Source organism: Melospiza melodia, chromosome 4 (assembly GCF_035770615.1).
Source record: "Melospiza melodia melodia isolate bMelMel2 chromosome 4, bMelMel2.pri, whole genome shotgun sequence".
Taxonomy (NCBI): domain Eukaryota; kingdom Metazoa; phylum Chordata; class Aves; order Passeriformes; family Passerellidae; genus Melospiza; species Melospiza melodia.
Genome location: NC_086197.1, coordinates 97,584,930 through 97,604,056, shown reverse-complemented (window position 1 = coordinate 97,604,056; position 19,127 = coordinate 97,584,930). Strand labels below are relative to the sequence as shown.

At 42.6% G+C, this 19,127-nt stretch overlaps 1 protein-coding gene across 12 annotated transcripts in view; it reads right to left on the bottom strand.

Annotated features, from left to right (window-relative positions):
• SOX5 (SRY-box transcription factor 5) overlaps positions 1-19,127 on the bottom strand; it is a 595,693-nt gene that overhangs the window by 190,705 nt on the left and 385,861 nt on the right. For all 12 annotated transcript variants that reach the window (XM_063155718.1, XM_063155717.1, XM_063155723.1 and 9 more), the window contains one exon: positions 16,203-16,413. In XM_063155718.1, the coding sequence (XP_063011788.1) occupies positions 16,203-16,413 (211 nt within the window). The remainder of the gene's footprint in view (positions 1-16,202; positions 16,414-19,127) is intronic.

Here is a 19,127-nt window from a genome sequence, read left to right as displayed (position 1 = left end):
CTTGGATCCTCCCTGCATTTCCAGCCACCAAAGCTCCCACACACTCCCTCCCACCTTCCTCTTCCCCAAACAGCACAAAGCCTCATATAGGCTAAGTCACAGTGCCAAGAAAAACAGAACAACCCCTCACTGAGCTGCATCTATTTACTCATTTCAGAATTTCAAGTCCTCTTTTAGCATTTGTTGCCCAGGCTGAACTACCTGCCTGGACAAATGTAAATATCAATAGCAATTCTGAGAGAAGAAATAAGACCCAACTCACCAGGATGCAACAAACTGAAGTAAAACCACAATAAACACCAAAGTTTCAAGTCTGTGTGTAAAACTGCCTTCATTCTGTTTCACAAGAAAGCACCAGGACACCTTTACACTCAAGCCACATGAGCCTTTCTCTGGAGGGTATACTGTGGCCACTAAATTAATTTTCATGAAGCTGGGGAGTGCCATGGGATGGCAGTAGCTGAGTTTTATTTCTGCACCCCATTCTGTGTGAGAGGATTTATTGCCCAGGGCCACAGTGCCCATCTTGCCAGCTTTGTACCCAGGGCAGGAGAGCTCTACTGAAGGACAGAGACCAGCTCCAGCCCTCGGCTACTCCTGGCTAAGAAAGGGAAAACTTCAGCACAATGAGATATAAAACTTCCTCACTTGCTGAAGCGTTGAACTTTTCCAGCAAATGAACCCAGGGATTCCCAATATGTGCCTAAAATATTGGGCTAATAGCAGAGGGCACTTTCCCTGTTATTTTTCATGTCCACGAACCTCTGCATGCCTGGATCGTGCCCAAGCCTGGAAGCAGAAGTGCCAAGGAACATGTGAGAGGCTGTTCTCCTGACAATTCCCATTTGGCTGGTGCTGGAAACAACAGAAACCCCCTGAGAAAACCAGCAACAGCTCATCTCTGATGTGCAGCACAAGATCCCTGCTGCCTACCACAAACACATCAGGAAGAGTTACAGAAATGGGGGGGAAATGGAACAATATTGAGAGAAGATGCATTTAAAAAATAAATAAACCCTCTACTCCCTATAAATACACATCAAAGTAGCAGCAGTGGTAGTTGTACCAGCAGTAATAATGATGATGTCAGGAAGGGCTGATTACCCTTGCTTACATCCACGCTTTATTCTTACAAATTTTATAAAGCCTATCTGCACATCTAAATCATTAATTTCCATTAATATTTCCAGAGGAAAAGAAAAAAATCTCGCTTTTTAAAGGGCTTTTTCAAAGTTTTCAGTCTGCTGGGCATGCAATGATAATTGCTGCTCTGTTCTGCCTAATGACAGAGCCCTTTCCCTGCACAAAACAAGAAGCAGCTTCTTCCCCACTTTCCCATTTCTTTACCCAACTTGGAGGCTCAGAGAATAATTACAAACAATGCCTGGAGAACGGTTCAGTTAATGTTAATTTATACAACAAACTAATTACTACCAAATGGTAAAAAATCACATGTGGAAGTTCCTGTCTCCCACGCAGGCAGCTCAGGCAGCAGCCATCTGTCTCAGCCTGGGATGGGAGCTCTGGGTGACAGGCAGGGATGGATCAGCAGCACGGAGCTGCTCCCCACGACCAGCCCATGGCACCAGACACCCCTGTCCGTGCATGGCCAGCTCAGAAATGGGAGCGTTACCCCGCTCTGTTTATAAAACAAACAAACAACTTGCACCAGTGACTGCCTTGCTGTCTAAATTCCACCTCGACCCCAAACTATTTGGGGGATCGAGGTAAAATTATCAGAATTTCGGATAAAACATCTCCATCCATCAGTGTAATCCTTCCTCTCTGCATTTTCTCTCTGAAACATCCCTGACTATCAGAAAGCAAGATGTGAGATACCCTTTGAATCTGCTTAGACAACAAGATGAGAAAATGTGCTTTTTTTTTGTTTCAACATGTTTTTTTCCCTCCTCAACCTGAGAAAGCAATTTTCTCCCAAACCTTGAAAAAAAAATCAAAGTCAGTACAATTGTTAAACACTTTTATGGGATGCTCATTAAAAACTGACAGGGACAAAAAAGCTGGGGACAAATCCTGAAGCATTTGTGCAGTTTAAAGTCTCAGTGAATTCAATGTGAGTGTTACTTTATTGAGGACTTCAATGCCAGATCCTTCACATGAACGAGGACCTTGGCATTTTGACTGTTAATTATTCCCTGATTAGCTTGCACCTAATGAAACAAACGAAACACAACATCGTCCCCTAAGCTGTGCTCAGGAAATCTCAGCCCCAATATTCTCTGCTCTCGCTGAGATCAGAACTCCAGCAGTCATCAAAGGAAGTGCTGCACATGAATAGCAGCAAAATATCAGAGTTTAGATTCACAGTCCGGATTTCAGAGAAGTGTTTTCCCCCAACATTAAAAACTTACAAATCTTTCTTTGCTTGAATATAAGGCAAAATTCCCATATAGCAGAATTATTTCTATGTATCTCATTTGAATGAGGCCCCCCTTATGTTTCTGTGAGTCCCACACAAATGCCAAAGTGCAGCCTTCATTTCATTAGAGACAAGCCACAATAAGGTAAAGACTGAAGATGTTTCAGTGAAGATGAAATGTCTGTGAACTTGTGCTTCTGAGCGTTTCTCTACCCAAAAAGAAGGAATTTGTTTCAGATAGCCTGAAATAATCACAGAGGAGGAACGAGAGGCACAGCAATCCAAGCAGGGTCCCTGCAATCTCATATTCATGAGGTAACACAGTCATCATTCCCACACAGCCAGAACAGCACCCACAGTTTGAGGGAAGTAAACAAGAAAGAAGCACAAGAGAATCCACATTACCAAACAATAATGCCTAATTAGTCTTCATTCAGAGTCCTTAACAGAATTATGACATATAAAAAAAATTACAGGGAAATAATTCTCGTCAAATTTTACATAACAAAACACAACCAATGAAGTGGAGGAGGCAGAAACTATTTTCTCTTGCTCAGCCTCTTTTTTTTTTTTTTTTTTTTTACATCATCAGGAGCTGCTTTCCATGAATGAAAACTTAGAATGCTTAACTAGAATTTCACTTTGTTTCACATTTCACAATGTTTTCCCTTTAAGGTGCATTTTATAGAAGATTGGCTATTATTTAAGGGAAGAGGGAGGGCGTGGGAATTACAATACCAGCTCAGCAAAGTCCAGCTGTTGGTACAACAAGTGAACTAAGACAGTTTTCACTGTGGATTTGGAGTGCTGTATCAGCGAGAGGGATAAACAGAAAAAGGAAGGGCCGTTCCCACGGGGTGTGGTGCAGAAAAACCTGCAGAAAAGCTGCTTTTTGGGGATGCTCTGGACACGCCCAGCCCCTGACAGCAACTGACACCAGGGTTCTCCCTCCTCCCTCACCCCGAGCAGCTCTCAGCCCAAAGTCTGCCTCTAATTTTAGTTCCCACTGCTGGCACACGTTGTGTCCTAGATCACTGAAAGCCTTGAATTAATACACTAAGACCCAGTATTAAGCTACAGAAGTGACAGCTTTATGGACTGCATTCAGCCTGGGAGGAAAGCTACCTAGCCCTGCTTAAACAACCCCACTGCCCTCCCCAAGCAGGAACAAGGTTTAAAAAATAAACAAATAAAAACATCAAAACCAAATCTCCACTAGTATTTTGCCCATCCCAAAATCAATCAGGTGGCAAAGGTGTATTTTCTAAACAGGCACACTGCACCTTGTGCCCCTGAGAACACCCAGCAGCGCTGTGCTTGGCACCCACAGCCTCATTCCTGGTGCACGTTTTCAATTTTCAGTACAAGTGGTCAGCACCAACCTGTGAGAGCCCAAGGATGAGATGGAGCTGGCACCTGAACTCTGCAGCACTCCAATGGCACTTTGCTCCGTGCTGTATTTATATTATCTATTGCTATTTGTATTTATGGCACGAGGCCAGAACAACAGCAACAGCCAACAAAGGAGTGCACAGAGAACTATTAGGAAAATTCTGCAGTCTGGCAACGTAAGAAAGCACCTCTCATTGTTTTGTCTTTGTGAGCATCATTAATTTAAAATATTGGATCATGTGTGCTGTGCTGCACCCACTGGTGCTATATACAAGAGCTAAATAAACCCATGGATTTCCAAACAGTTATATTTCCATGTATATGAAATTAATAATGAAGATGAAACTCGAGTTTCATCTTCAATATATGTATTAATTTAATATATACAAAATTAATTAATATATAAATTAATGAAATAAATAAATAATAATAAATGATAATAAATAATGAAACTAGACTTTCTCCCATCCAGTAACCTAACAATAAAATAACAATAACAAAAAGCTCCATTACTGGCTCAAAAAGACTGTGCCTTTTTTTCAGCAGAAAGAACAAGGTCCTAAACTTGATACATATACTAAATTTGATACATACACTATTCATCTAATAACTTTATTCTTAATTATAGAATGACCTCCAGTGAAAGCTCTGTAATTAATCTGAACTCAGACAGGACTGACTTGGCCAGACCAGTATGAGAAGAATGCATTTTGTTTGGAGAACCATCGCAGACATCCCATACCCAAAAGCTTCACGGGAGCTGTGAATCAATTAGATGACACAGCAAGAGGCAATGCACAAAAAAAAAAAAGAAAAAAAAATACTTAAAATAAAATAATCTTCAGTGAAATGTCTCCATATTTAGTTAAACACCACTGCTGATTAAAGCTGTACATGAGCTCAGTGTGGAACCCAGAATTTTTGCAGCTGACAATCATTAGCAGGAGCCTGCTGTCCTCCAGTTTCATCTTCATATATTAATTTCATGTACATGGAAATATAACTGTTTGGAAATACGTGGCTTTATTTAGGCCTTGTATATAGATATCTCAGCAAAAACGCACTAACATGCTTTTACACTTTGCAACAAGCCAGCAAACCTACAGGATCAAATGAATACACACTAATCACTACAGCTGAAACAATTTTCTGGTTAGCTGGTGACTTTTTTGCTTTTTCTTTTTTCCTTTTCCCCCTGATGTCTGACTCTGTGGGAGATAAGGTGCTCAGTCACTGAAATGGGATATGTGTTGTGGGCAAAACAGAAAAGAAGTTCAGCATAAAACCATCAGGGCACATGAAAAAACCAAGAGGCTTTCTTCTTGCATGTGATCCTTGTCTCTGGACTATTCCCCTTAGGACTGTGTGGGCTAATCTGCAGTACAAGGCTGATGGCACATTCCAAACTGCACTGCAAAAGCAGGACACTGGGATAACCACTTCCAAGGCAGGAGAGCACTTTCCTTTCTGATAAAGCACTGGGACCCTGTTCCCCACTCTGAGGCTTTTGTATCTTGGCTGTTATCACTCTTGTTTACCAGCAGTGCAGCACAATAATTATTTAGGGCTGTTTTTTTTTTTTTTTGAGATGGAAATCATATTTTCCTTTGGGCATATGGGCTGGCCTTTGCAACTGCAATTCCTGGATATTTAGGAAAACAATAATAATTAGTAGCCAAGTAGCACGTCCCATACACAACCTGCTGGACCTGACATCCACAGAGCTCATCTCCTGTGTGTCCATTATTTATCTGCAGATTCAATAATTTAATAAATTACAGCTAAAAGGCTCAGATGAACAATGGAGGTTGCTTGCACGTTGCAGTGTAGGAAATGGCTTTTTCTCCCTGGCAGGAGGGATCTGGCTCCCTGTGTCACACATCTGTGCTTCTCCTTCCTGGTGCTGCCTAAAGCAGTGCTTCTGTACCCCGAAAGGCAACTCATCCTGCACTGCTGGGCTTAGATGCAGGCACCTTACAGCTAGGCAATAAAATTTTCCACCAATTAGTGACCCCACAGGCTTGGCTGTTGTTGCTACCTTTCAGTTCTTTTAATCCTGTTCCTTCTAGGAACAGGCCTAATCCCTGTCTGTAGAGGGATAGAGAAACAAGTCACGTTGGATTCTTTACCAATCCTGGAGCGGGTCAAACGCTGCCTTCCTAAAGCTCCTGCACGTCCAGGGGGAGTGAAGAACTCACATCCGAGAGCAGAACTGGGCCCACATCCCCCTGAAGCGTCCATTAACTCTCCCACACCCAGAAATAAAACAAGATGAGATTCCCTTCAAGCACAATGAGCCTGAAATGCAAACCCTGCTGCTCACAACAGGGAGGCCAGGAGTTCACCTGGAGCCAGGTGGCTTTGTGCTCCTCCCTGCAACCTGCAGCAGTGGGAAGAGGGCAGGATGCTCCTTCTGCCACAGGATGGGCCCTGCAAAGGCTCCTCCAGAGCACAGGCCAGCAGGAGCCACCAAAGGAGCACTCGTTCCATCACACCAAACTTCTGTGATGCCTCAGGCTGAGCTTTTATATTTTCCACATTCTGTGCTGCTTTAGTGTGTAGTTCTGAGCTTCACATGAGGGGATGGTGAGCTCTGAGCACAGAGCAGGGAGACAAAACAATCCCTGCTCCAGCTGGGCACCAAGGACAAATGACCCAAATCTCAGCCCAGGAGCACAAACAAACAACAGAATGAAGAACAAAATCCAAGAAGGATGGGACTTCATAACCTAAAGCTGGAATGGGACAATGAACTGCAAGGTGCAAATGGAGCAGAGCTGATCCCAGGGACAGAGCCCGTGCCCGGCCGTGCATTTTGGGGCCGTTTTGGTTCATCTTGGGTGCAGCCCTGGCTGGGCTCTGGTGCTGCCCAAGGTGCATCCATGGAGGAGATCCTTTCAATAAATCCCTACTTTATTCTGGAACTCCATCTCCTACTTCATTCTTTCTGTTCTAGATCAGCCCAGTCCAGAGTGGAGACGCACAAGGCACAACTCATTCCCCTTAGCTCACTCTGGAAGCAATCCTTGCCCCATCCAGCCCCAGAATTCCTTGGAAAACTTGTGCCACCGCTCATTCCCACCTTTTAGTCCACAGCACAGCCAGCTGCCAGTCACTGCTCCATTTGTCTCCAGGAGGGTGAATCGGGAGGAGGAGGAAGGAAGAATGTGGGAGGAACTCTGCATTGATTAGAAATGTTTGGGGTGGGAAAGGAGGGAGAGGGAGATGGAGACAGATTAGAGGGCAGCAAAACTGGAGAGGAAGATAAACAGAGGCAAAAAGAAAAATGTCCTTTGTTCGTGTAAATGGCTGTGTGCTCCCAAGCCCTCTGCATGAGTAATGCCACGCCGTGGTGTGTAAACCTCTTGGGCACATAACACAAACAAAGCATAACTGGGCCTGAGCAAACAAAGGCCTGAGCACCAGTGATTGAATTCATCTTAAAACAACAAATCAATTCGTGCCTATTAATGCCCTAAAGAGCAGCGTAGGAGCACTGTCCTGTTGTAATAAACAGCCATGTGTTCAATTACCTCTGCTTGCCCAACTCCTGCTCTCTCCAGTAATTACACCATGCAATGCATTCTACACTGACATTATATTAATGTGCTGGGAGGAGAAATCTTAAATACGAATTAAATCAAGGCTAAACATCTCAGAAAGCCTTACCCAGTCACACAAGTGCTAACAGGGCATTCTTCAGCAGAAAGCAGAGCCTGATTTTTCTCTCCATTCACCTCTCACTCTCCTCCTCTGGAGCTCTTTCCTCCTCCAATAGAGCTCCTTCAAGCTTTCAGTTTAATATATTTATTTATTTATATAAATACAGCTTGAAAGAGCTCCGTGGCCCCAAAGACCAGAGCAGCAAATCTCTCCTAAGCTCTCTCAAGCCCACTTCACCTGCACAAGAATGCTCCCGAGCAGGAGCACGACGTGAGTATCAGCTTACCTCCCATCAGCCAAGCAGCAGCCACCAAACCCCCTCAACAACAGACAGGTGACATCAAAATGGGGCAGGAAAAACAAAAGCAGGGAACTTCAGGGGCTGAGACAAAAGCAGGAGAATAAAAGTTTAAGAAAAGGTTTCCTACCCCCTTGCAGAGCTGTCAAACAACTCCCATTGAGCGCTGAATAGCACCCAGCAAACAGCCCAAACAAAAGATATGATGAAAGACATATTTACTCGTGCAGGGCTCCTTCCCCCCAGCCCAACCTTCCTTTCCTTTTCACGCACACCCACACTGCACCGTTTGCACTGTGTTGTTCAATAACCAATGGCAACCCGGAGGAAACACTGCAAGGGTTTCTATGATGCTGTCAAGCACCAGACAGATGCTTGGCAGTGTCAATATGTTCTTTACCTTTGGGTTCTGCCAGGGTTTGAAATTAAAAATAAAATAGGGACAATAATGCTGGGAGAGGAAGAGAGAGATGGCAGTGAGTTAGCGCATGGATGTACAATAAACTTTTAAATCAGTGGAGTATCATCCTACCTACCTACCTGCTGGGCTTTACTTCAGCAATTTCTACTGTTATGGAAATAAATAAATAAATAGAGATTTTCTTTTTACTGTGTGCTGGCTGCAGGAATTCTTACAGAAAGTAAAGTAAAATTCTGGGGGGTACCAACTGCAGATTCCCAGGTCTTCTGGAACAGACTCAGGTTTTGGCTGCAAAGACAGGCCAAGCCCATCCAATGTATGTTCCAAAATCTGCTCCAAAATACAATGCCCTAGGTGCTGCAGAACTTTGCTGACTTAAGGCTTCAGACGGCACAGAAATTTTTACATTTGGAGAAAATTGAATTTTGAAAGCTTTTCTGACTAATTTTACAGATTGCCCTCAAAACCACAGCGTGCAACATTCAGATATATTTAAGTGACTGTAAAACAACTGTTCATTTGTCCTTCTCAGGTCATTAGATTCAAAAACACCCCCAAAACCTCACCAGGTTTTACAACTCCTTTTTGTTTGACTAGTTTGCATTTTTTTCATTTCAGCTGCCAAACCAAGTCAGGGGAAAAGCTGTTTCCACCTGACCCAAAGTGTTTTATTTAATCCTAATTGAAATGTTTTCATTTCTCTTTCAGATTAATCATCTTAAACATTTAAAAACAAAAAATATCATTTCCAAAGAAACATTTTGTCTAAAAACGTTGACCGTTCCAAATTTTCCACTAGTTTTTGGCTAAAATTAACTTGTTGAATTGCTAAATGCTATCCGTCCTAATTACTGCGTAACAGGTTTCAGGGTGCTTAGGGCAGAGAGTTCCCCCCAACTCTCCTTTATTTGGTTTTTGAGCAATTTTTGGACTTATACAATTGATACATCCCCCCAACTCTCCTTTATTTGGTTTTTGAGCACTTTTTGAACTGATACATGATAGAAATCACGCACATACAGCACGCTTTCTCCTGAAGGAATGCAGAAACACAGTACAATTAAACTGCGTGAGAAGGGAAGGTGCTGAAAGGAATTCTGCCTTCCCAGGGCAGCCTGTGTACAATGCAGGAGATGTGCACAGATGCACAAAGCTGGCACCCTCAAACCACCTTAAAAACACCAGCGCTAAGCAGACACGTATCTAATAAAGCTCAGCAGCAGCTCCAAACTTAGGAGTGTTTTTACAAGGCTACTTCATTAGCTAAACAAGCAAGTGGGAGTTGCTGCAAATGTTGCTCCTTGCCGTACTCGAGGCTTTCCCTCGCTTCTGGTAAACAGCAGACACAAGACAGCCTTGTGAACGGCTGATGGCACGGGCTGGGAGCTGGAGCTAATCGCACAGGATGACAGGTCACCCTAATCAGCTCCCAAAGCCAGCGCACGTGCCCCTCCCAGCTCCTGGTTGGGCTGAATTTCCCCTTCCCACACTGGGTGCTGCCGGGAGGAACACGGGGAGCCCTCCAGGCCGCGGCGCGCGGGGCGCAGGTGCTGAGCAAACTTTGGAGTGAGCTCTCCACCAGCTCCAGGGCCGGCCGTGCCTGCTCCGTCAGCAGCCCTTATTAACAACAACACCAAGCACCCACTAGAACAAACCCAAGCAGGCCTGTTTAATTAGGGCAAATACTCGATATCCACTTCTCCGCGTTAAACCACGCCGTCACACGAGCCTGGGAGGTCTGATTAATTTTAAAATGCACGGTCGTGACAAGCGCCTCAGGGGTAAGAGAAAGGGGGGAAAAAATCCCACAAATCCTGCTAGCTTGACAAATGGGTTCCAGCTAAATGGTGTGCAGGCTGCCCAGATTAAGATGTTACTATTCAGCAAGGGCTTGAACCTTTAATATGAGGGACAAGAGGGCTGAGGAACAGGTGGCTGGCTCTTCACTGCTGAACAAGCGACATCCCCTGAGCTGCAGCATGAGGAGCTGGCACTCTCCCCACCTACAGCTGGGGCTGCACGGGGCACAGGCTGCTCCAGAATCACCCAGGGACCAACACCAGGGTCAGAGAGCTAATGGCTTTTACAGGGGAGGGGGAAACACAGATAAAATAATAATTTTAAAAAAATTAAAAGAGTGCACAAAAATGCAAAGGCTAATACAACAGGGGAAACGCACAGCAAAATGATGTGGGGTCAAAAGTGACAGCAAATTTTGAAAAACCTTACTGAAATGAAGCACAGCTGGTGAGGAGTCTGGGGGATAAAGGGCAGACAGGAGCCCAAATAATTATTTTTGTCTTGCTGAACCACTTGCATGTTGTGCTGTTAAAGATGAGAAGTGAAAAGAGAAAGCATTCTGCTTTGGCTCCTGCTTGCTCAGTATTATGGAGTGAAGATAACCCAGAGAGAAATTTTAATTGTAGAGATTCATCACAGGAGACTTTCATTCTGAACCAGGGAGGGGGAGAAAGGCTGCATCTTCTGTCCAAAAGCACAAGCTTCTTGTATCTCACTTGACCATAATGCTTTCTTCTGTATTCAAGATGCTGTATCAGCACCTCAGATGCCTTTATCAAAAGGAAGAAGAAAAATCCAAAAGCTAAAAACCTTTGAGGTTGTAAGAAGAGAGAGTTGGAAGGGAATCTAAGCAAATTTTGAAAACATCCATTGAAACAAACCATGACTATCAGGCTAAACTGTTGGGAAGGAAAACACTTAAAAACTGAAGGCAACAAATGAATAAACTTCACTTAAAGCAAGTCAGAGCTGGCACGGCTTCAAACTAGGCTACCTCTGTTCTAGAGTTAAAGCACTTGTTAATAAAAAATTAAGCTACACTTCTTTAATAGGGCCTTCTCTCCACATAGGCCTACTCCACAAATAAACTTTCAAATGTTTTAATTATTTTTTTATTTGTATCAGCAGTATGCGGAGGCATATTTCCATATGGCAGGGTCTTTGAGGGAAGCAAGGGAGGTTTGATGCTGTACAAGAAAAGGCACATTTTGTGGTGACAGACTGCAGAGATGAGCACGGAACCACAAGGCACCTGAAGCATCCTTCCACAGCAGCAGCAGTGCACCAGCCAAACTTGAAAGTACTCAGCTGCAAAGTACCCTTGTCTGCCCTTCAGTGGAAAAGCTTTACAAAGCCTCTCCAGCACGCACTCTGTCAAAGGGGCACCCAGGAACCAAATGAAAGAACTTTAAACCTCAGCCAATTACAGTATCCTTGGGCCTTTCCCGAATCTGTGCACTTGATTTCCTCCCTTCTCATCAGATGTGATTTAAAAACAGGAGTCTGCATTTCAAAGGCCACCCTTCTCGTGCCCACGAATGGCCTGCTTTGGAATCTGAGGCTCAAAAAGAGGGAGACATCTTGATTTTTTTACAAGATTTGTTCATTAAAAGTTTGATAATGTTAGGAGATACCCCAGCCAGAGAGCCTGAATTCAGCATGTCTCGCTTTTACAGATTACAGAGCTGCTTAAACAACAGTCATTTAAATTACCACATTAACAGGCGCTGTGATTTATAATGTAAACTTAAACATCAAATACAAACAGCCTTTGGGGGACGTTCAGAAGACAAAAATCATGCCCAAGAGGCTCTTCTCATCCCTTTTTTCACATGAAGTAATTACTTACAGTACTGCTGCCTACTATAATAGATGAGGCTCCGGTACCCACACTGCCTGCTGAAGCTCTGCAAACACACATATTCCCTTCTTACCAAACAGCTGACATTATTGCTCCCCCTACGAAGACCTAAAGACTAAGATCAAAATTTTCGAGCAGGAAAAATATGAAACACAACAAATAAATAATTTGTCTGTTTGTGTTCATATATGTTTAAATACATATAATACATTATTTATATTGTATGTGTGCATGTATATACATGTGTACATCTGTGTACGTGTTTTTATGGAAAACTCAAAGTAATCACCTGAACAGCCCAACTGAATTGAGTTTCAGAGGTCCTGACCGAGGAGGAAACAGCCATGCACATGAATGACTGCACCCTCACATGCTCATCAGGTAGGTGTTCATATGGTATTTCTTTATACAGAATTCCTACAAATCCCATACAACAGCACAGGTCTGGCCTCAGAAAACCCACTCTGACGGTTTTAAAGATGACCAGATACATAACCTGTTAAAACTGCCAACATGGAAAAAGACAATTGATTCTTAATGAAAAGTTAGGAGATGTAAAGAGCCAAAGAATACTCCAGCTTATTCTAAAAATAGGGAGGAATTTACTTGTTTGCCTCTTTGCTATCCAGAAGCCAAGCCATACGTTTAGGGGAAAGGCTACAGAGATTTCAGAGATTTAATTTTCCACAAGCACAGGCCATAAATTAAAACGCAGCAATCCAATCCCATTAATAGCGCAAGGAAAAGCTAAGTGGTTGCTTTGGTCTTTTCTTTCACAAACTTGTGTCAAGCTCAGTGACTTCAAAGAGATTTCCATTTCATTTCTACAAATGAGGAGAGCAGACAGACAGAGAGCCTCTGCCATCCTCTGATGCCTGAAGAAAACAGAAGAAAAACATGCCTGTATCTCATTCTCCTAATGATTTTAGCTGCAAAAGGAATCCCATGGTTGGCAGACGACCCTCGGGGCAGGGGCTGGGGTCTGTCACAGTGCGTAAGGCTGCTCCAAACCCACTCCATTATCTTCATTATTGTGCGCCAGCAATGAAAGGGGGCTGACTCCTCTGCCGAGGCCCAAGTTAGAAAGGACAGAAATGTTTCATGTAAAATAACATTGTGTGACTTCAGTAATAGGTTTATGCCTTTGGGGGCCTCATGCTAAAGCTGCATGTAAGGATTTTCCACAGAATTTGAGAGAAGAAAAGTGAGCACTGTATTAGTAATGAGTAAAATTCGGCGAGTTTCAGATCCACTGGAACACTCATGCCTCTGTGTCAGCGTGACTCATTGTCAATCACACACTTCTATCCAGCAGCAGGAAAATGGCAAAATTAGGGGGAGAAAAAAGGAGCAAGGAGCTCTGGAGCCAAGTATAAACCCCTATAAAAACACCCCCTAATCCCCCCAAAACTCATAGCCAAGGAGTAACAGGCAGTGCTGAGCTTTTGGAAGAGCAGGCAGCGTGGGCTCCTGCAGGGCACATTAACCAAGGGTACACACACAGCAAATCTACATGAAAACCATTTATGTGCAGAGTGATGCTTCCCTCAGCAGCTCCTGAGTGAGCACAGGGAAGTGCTTACACACTGCTGCACTCCGAACACTGTGTTTAAAATATAAAAATTCTTGTCCTGTACCGACAAAACTTACTGATTTTCCCTTTTATTTTTTAACAAACACACTTGTAGAAAACCATTTCCCTTGTATCAATGAAGTTTCCTAGAAAAAGTCAAACTAAAAAAATCAATTATTTGGAATATCTCCCTTGTCCTTAAAGAGAAGTCCTTTCCCTGACTGATACAAGGTTGGAATTGAGACCTAAAGCTGCCCATGCAGCCCTTCCCTTTTTTCTGATTTTGAGGAAAACAGGCCATTTGAGAGAATGCTTGAAAAGCATGTTTCCCACACCAATTCAGAGGACTATTTCAAACAATAAAAAGAGAGCAAACACAGCCCATTGTACAAGTTAAATAATATATAAACTTCTGAGTACATAGAGAAATGGGAATCCGGCTCGTATCTGGTCTTTGAAAGATTCACAGGAAATTGATTTAATTAAACCTCAACTACTGGTGCAAATGTTTCCCTTTCTTCCCAAAGGGAAATAAAGTATTATATTATTCTTGTTGACATAATGCAGCAAAGCTTAACCAAGATTCTTGATCTTCATCCCACAAAGCTTTACAAACTAGCAAGACTAAAAATCATTAGTGAAATATGCATTTATCACAAATTGCTGAGGTTTTACCTACATGTACTATCAAAGATTCCCACTTGTAACACCTCATTCACAGGGAAATTCATTAATATGCTAATTACCTGACTAGCAACCAGTGATGACTGACAATTTTACTTTAGCACTACATGAAGAAGACATGACAATAATTTTCTGCTGGGGTTCAGACAGAGAAGACACTGTGCTGTATTTGGTATATATCTCATTTAGGGAAAAGACTCATATTTGCAGAGGACCTCTAAGAACAGTCTAGCCATCTGCACCCAGAAATATATATTTTTTAATTAGCCACTCTAAAAACAACCATGTTGGCTGAAGGGAAGGGGGAGGGAGGCTTGTCAAAATGATGTATTTGTCCCTCACCACCTTTCAATGCTCTTATGCAAGTCTAATTTTCTTCCTAGCCACCTCACCTCTCTGGCCTCCTTTTGTTTCATGTCCCATTTCCCATTCTCTTCTAACTTCTGAACTTTTGTTAGTTCGCTTTTAAGGAGAAAGGGGAAAAAAGCTCAACTCTTTCCTATTCATTTTTTCCTGGATGGGGAGTAAGCAGAGACATGAATATGGCACCCTCATAATGATTTAACTAGGGCTTAATGAAATTTTCATCACAACCTGCTGTTCAATTTAATGGCCTTTGAAAGACAATAGAACAATGGCTAGAGGGAAGAAAAGATTTTTTGTTGCACGCATTTGCAAAGCCCAACATTCAGTTGCTCCCCCTCCTCTCCCTCCCAATCTCTTCACAAAGCTGTAGATCTTTTGTTTGTACTGTATATTTTCATTTTAGCAGAGCTGAGATAATGCACAAGCTCTGTAGCCATTCTCATGTCTATCTGTGGCCTTTGCCTAATGGAGTCTGTGCAGCTTGCACAGCCTCATACTCAGCAGAGTATTTATGCACTGCCCAGAGCTCCTTGTTCTCTCCTCTCGCAGATAAAAGCCTGCTCTCCTTCCCACCCATTCCCCCTGCAATCTTCCATCCAAAGGCACAAGGTATGCTGTGGCACTGACCATTACCTCAACCTAAATGCAAAAATAATGTTGTAAGTAATATTAAAAAAATGCTCAAAGAATTTGTTTCCCAGCAGACCCTTACTGCACGCTCCACTCAAGAAAAGCCTTATTTACAATCCTGCCATGCTCCTGGATGTGCCAGCGTGTTTGTGTCCCTACTTCCATACCAGTATGCAGGAAATTGTCCTGAAATCTTCCTGTAGGTGCTGTGAGTTCATGCTCCAGCACTGAGGTGGGCCCTGAGAGCCCTGCCATTGAACATTTGGGGCAGATTTCTGTAACAGGACAGGTGAGTGTAAATGAGAACAGAGTCTCCTCACTGTGCCCTAGGCAACAAGGCTCAGGATGCTCCCACAGCTGGCTCTCAGTGCCCCAAAAAGGAGCTGTAAATACACATGGAGGTACCTACAGAGAGCACAATGAGAGCCTCATCTTCCACTCAGGACCTGGACTCTGCCCCAAACAGGCAAAAAATAAAAATCCTCATCTCTGGTCTTAGTCCCAGAGCACAAGTCCCACAGCACACAAGTCCTATGACCACCAGCTGGAGAGAGGGTCTCAAAGAGACCCTTAACAGACCCATTCTCCAGAAAGGACACTGCATGATGTTGTTGGCCACACATAATGCAGAGAACACCAGCATTCCCTGCCTGTACAGCACCTGCACTACACATGAACACACCACGATGTGTCCCACACCAAAGCTTTCACTAACTCCCAGTTTACCTTCTCACCTTTCAAACAATGACCTGCACACTAGATAATCTCAGAAAACCACTGACACTGATGATGATTAATACATCTTCTAGTGCTAGACATGGGGAGAGGGGAGTAGTGGTGTAAAAGCCTCCAGGTGATTAAAACTGGCTTACTGCAGGCATACAGAGGAGCTTGCCACTGTAACAAAAGGACCACTAGACTCTCTTTTTGGGCAAAGCTAAAAACGTTAGCTATGATGGGACACCGATAAAATTTACCTCTAATGCAGTAAAGAACTGTAAGATCTTTAATTCCGCTGGCACGGAAAAGCAAGCAGCGCAGAAACACGGCACGATTAAAAAAGTACACGCGATCCAAAGGATCTGGAGGAAAGAAAAGAACACAGGCAGTCTTGGCCAGCTTCCCAGGCCTTACCTTCTGGCTCGTTTTTGATGAGCTCCTCCATTTTCCTCTGCTTGAGGGTGTCCACGACGTCGGCCAGGCTGCCCTTGCGGCGCTCGGGGGTGCCCAGCGCCGCGCCGGACAGCGACTCCCCGCCCGGGCGCCCGCCTTCTTCTGCCTTCAGCGGTGAGGTAGATGAGTTGTGCGGGGCAAACGAAGACATCACTTTATTGCCATCAACTTCCTGAGAGGGGAGAAAGACAAAAAACAACAAGATGAAACGTTCCTTGCTTTTCTCTTGAAGAAATGGTGGGGGGAAAAAAAAATAAATCGGCGGAAAGAAAGGAAGAACGGTCCTTTGTTCTTGGAGTTCATTGCTATTTGTTCTTCTGTTGAAACCTTTAAAAAAGGCAAGCAATGTTTCAAAAACAGCCAGAACAAAGCCTATCCATAAAGCATAAACCAAGATTACAGGCTGGAGTGAACAAAGATCAGCTTGCAAGAGAGAAACATAAAATACAGTTTCTCCCTAATTGAGAAGAAGTGTTGTTCTCATAGGTTTCCTAATAACAAAGGTATTGATTACCTGTAATTGTTTGTTCTTTTACAGCTCTCTTTCTAAAAAACCTTCAATTTTTACAAGGACCATTAATTTCCTGACTTTATAAAGTACTTAATGCCTTGATTGGCTAGTTGTTTTAGGAAATAAAATAGCAACTGAACATTAAATGTCCTTCACCATATGCCATATTTTTACTCACAGTTCAAGCAGTTCTTCCATCTATAAAGGATGAAGCAACTGCTTTCTGTTTCCTAATTCTACTCTCTTCTGTCTTAAACCTTCATTTCTGGTAGAAACAGTATTTCTCACAAAGGTGGGCCTAATGACTTTCCCTGGCAGCACAATGGCAAAACTCAGTGACTTCCTGGAACGTGCACACAGCCCTCCTCACGTGAGAGTCCACACAGCTCTTCTCATTAATTTTAATGGAAAGCAAAACTGGCTCCAGCATCTTCAAACCTGCCTTCATTAACGCAGGAGCCTTCTCCTCCACATGTCCTCCAGCTTAAAGCAACCTTCTCTGCACAATTCCTCCTGCTTTCATGTCTGTTGTACCTCACCCTTCTGTACACAGCTCCCAAACCCCTTTTTCCCTCTGCTGATATGTGCCATCTGTACCTGAAAAACTCAGGTCAACATCTCCAAACAAAGACAGCAGCAGAGTAATACTCTGCATAAAATACAATGCTGTAAGCATGAGTAGTTTTTATTTTGATGTCATTTCCCAGGGGTTTTTCTCACTACCTTATTTTGTACTCTAGCTGTTAAATTAATATTGCTTTTTAAATAAACCACTGTATGATCATGTTATAAGAGTTACAGACTTGGTTGAAAAAGTCTTAATTTTTTAGTTGTTTGCATTCTTGCACTTCAATTCAGAGGGTATGGAGGTGTTACATGTCGGTAAATACACACACACACTGTGTTTAATGATTTTTGTTATAATTTTATATTTTTTGAGTAATTATGATGTCTGCGCTAATAAACCACAATATTTCAGAAAAAAACCCCACTTTTATAAAAGAACATAAATTGCTACAAATTATTTTAATGAAATCTGAGTAAAGCTACATGGAAAACATGCAACAAAGAAAATAGATTTGTTTTCACAGGCTACTTTGTTGTGGCAAAAAGATTACCTATGGTTAAGAAAACTTTTAATGCAAACAGTTTGGAGCAGCTTGAACGTGTTATAGTAGTGAATAAATTCCCTAAGAGAATCGGATTTAACTGAGATTACAGTCTGGGCCATCATATGCCCCAAAAACCAAACCCAGTGATGTTAATGAGAGACTTTCTACTGACGTCAATGAGCTTTTGACCAAGCCCTAAAAAATTTTCCAACTCAAATCAACAGAAATGCTCCTTTTTTTTTCCCCCCTTCCAACTCCCTCCATCTTTATTCTGCACTTGAAAAATTCCTACTTGCTAACACTGGACTTCAAAACTTAGTTGAAACCAAATTCAGTTTTTTTCACCTATAGACTTGAGTAAACTTATTTTTTAACACCAATCTAAACAAGCAAAACTGTTAACTTCAGCATCATTTCAGACTTTAGCCAAAATTCAAAACCATTATCACCAAGTGGCAATTGTTTTTCCTACACACGAGAGGCTAAAAGAGGAAATATCTTGAAAGCTGCTTTCTTATTCACACTTTGAGACAGATAAGCCAAATATCATCATCCTTAGTTACAGTTCTTAAATCTACCTATGCCACCAGTCATGTGGGTAGAACAGTGCGTTTCTTCATTTTACCAGGAACAAATTTCTTGTTTTAATCCAAAGCAGGTCCCAAAGACTTTCACTCCTGTTTCTGTGTGTTGCACATTGTTTATTACAAATATTTTGTGTATTTTACAAATACACAAAGTATTTGTAAAAGCTGCCTAAACCTCAGGAATCACCACTGCAGTTTCCATGCACGTTTGAGGTACAAATATGCAAGTGGGGCTTTGTATCTACAAGTATATTGTCATATCAAACCAGATTGTTATAAGAAGCACAAGAACACAAGGATTGAACGATTACGTAAAGTAATAGAAGATGGTTTTCAAAAGCACAAACTGCTTGGCCTTCAAATGAAGCTCACAAGTATTTTTAAAACTCTGCCTTGCTTTCTGGGAAAAGGAATTGTGAGGGGGACAATGCAGTAGTCTGTGAACAAAGCACCACGAAGGACTCTGAATACTCAATTCCTAGTTCTTTCAAGTGCACTGTGGAACCATAGAAAATAAAAACTTTTTTCCCCCTGCATTTCAGTTTCCTACCTGTAGAACAGGCACAAGTAATCTCTCATACGATAAAGGTCTTGGAATGATAAATTCATTAATAACAGAGATACTCTCCTACTACAATGTTGGTTAAAAGCATTTATAATACCACAGTTAGAAAGA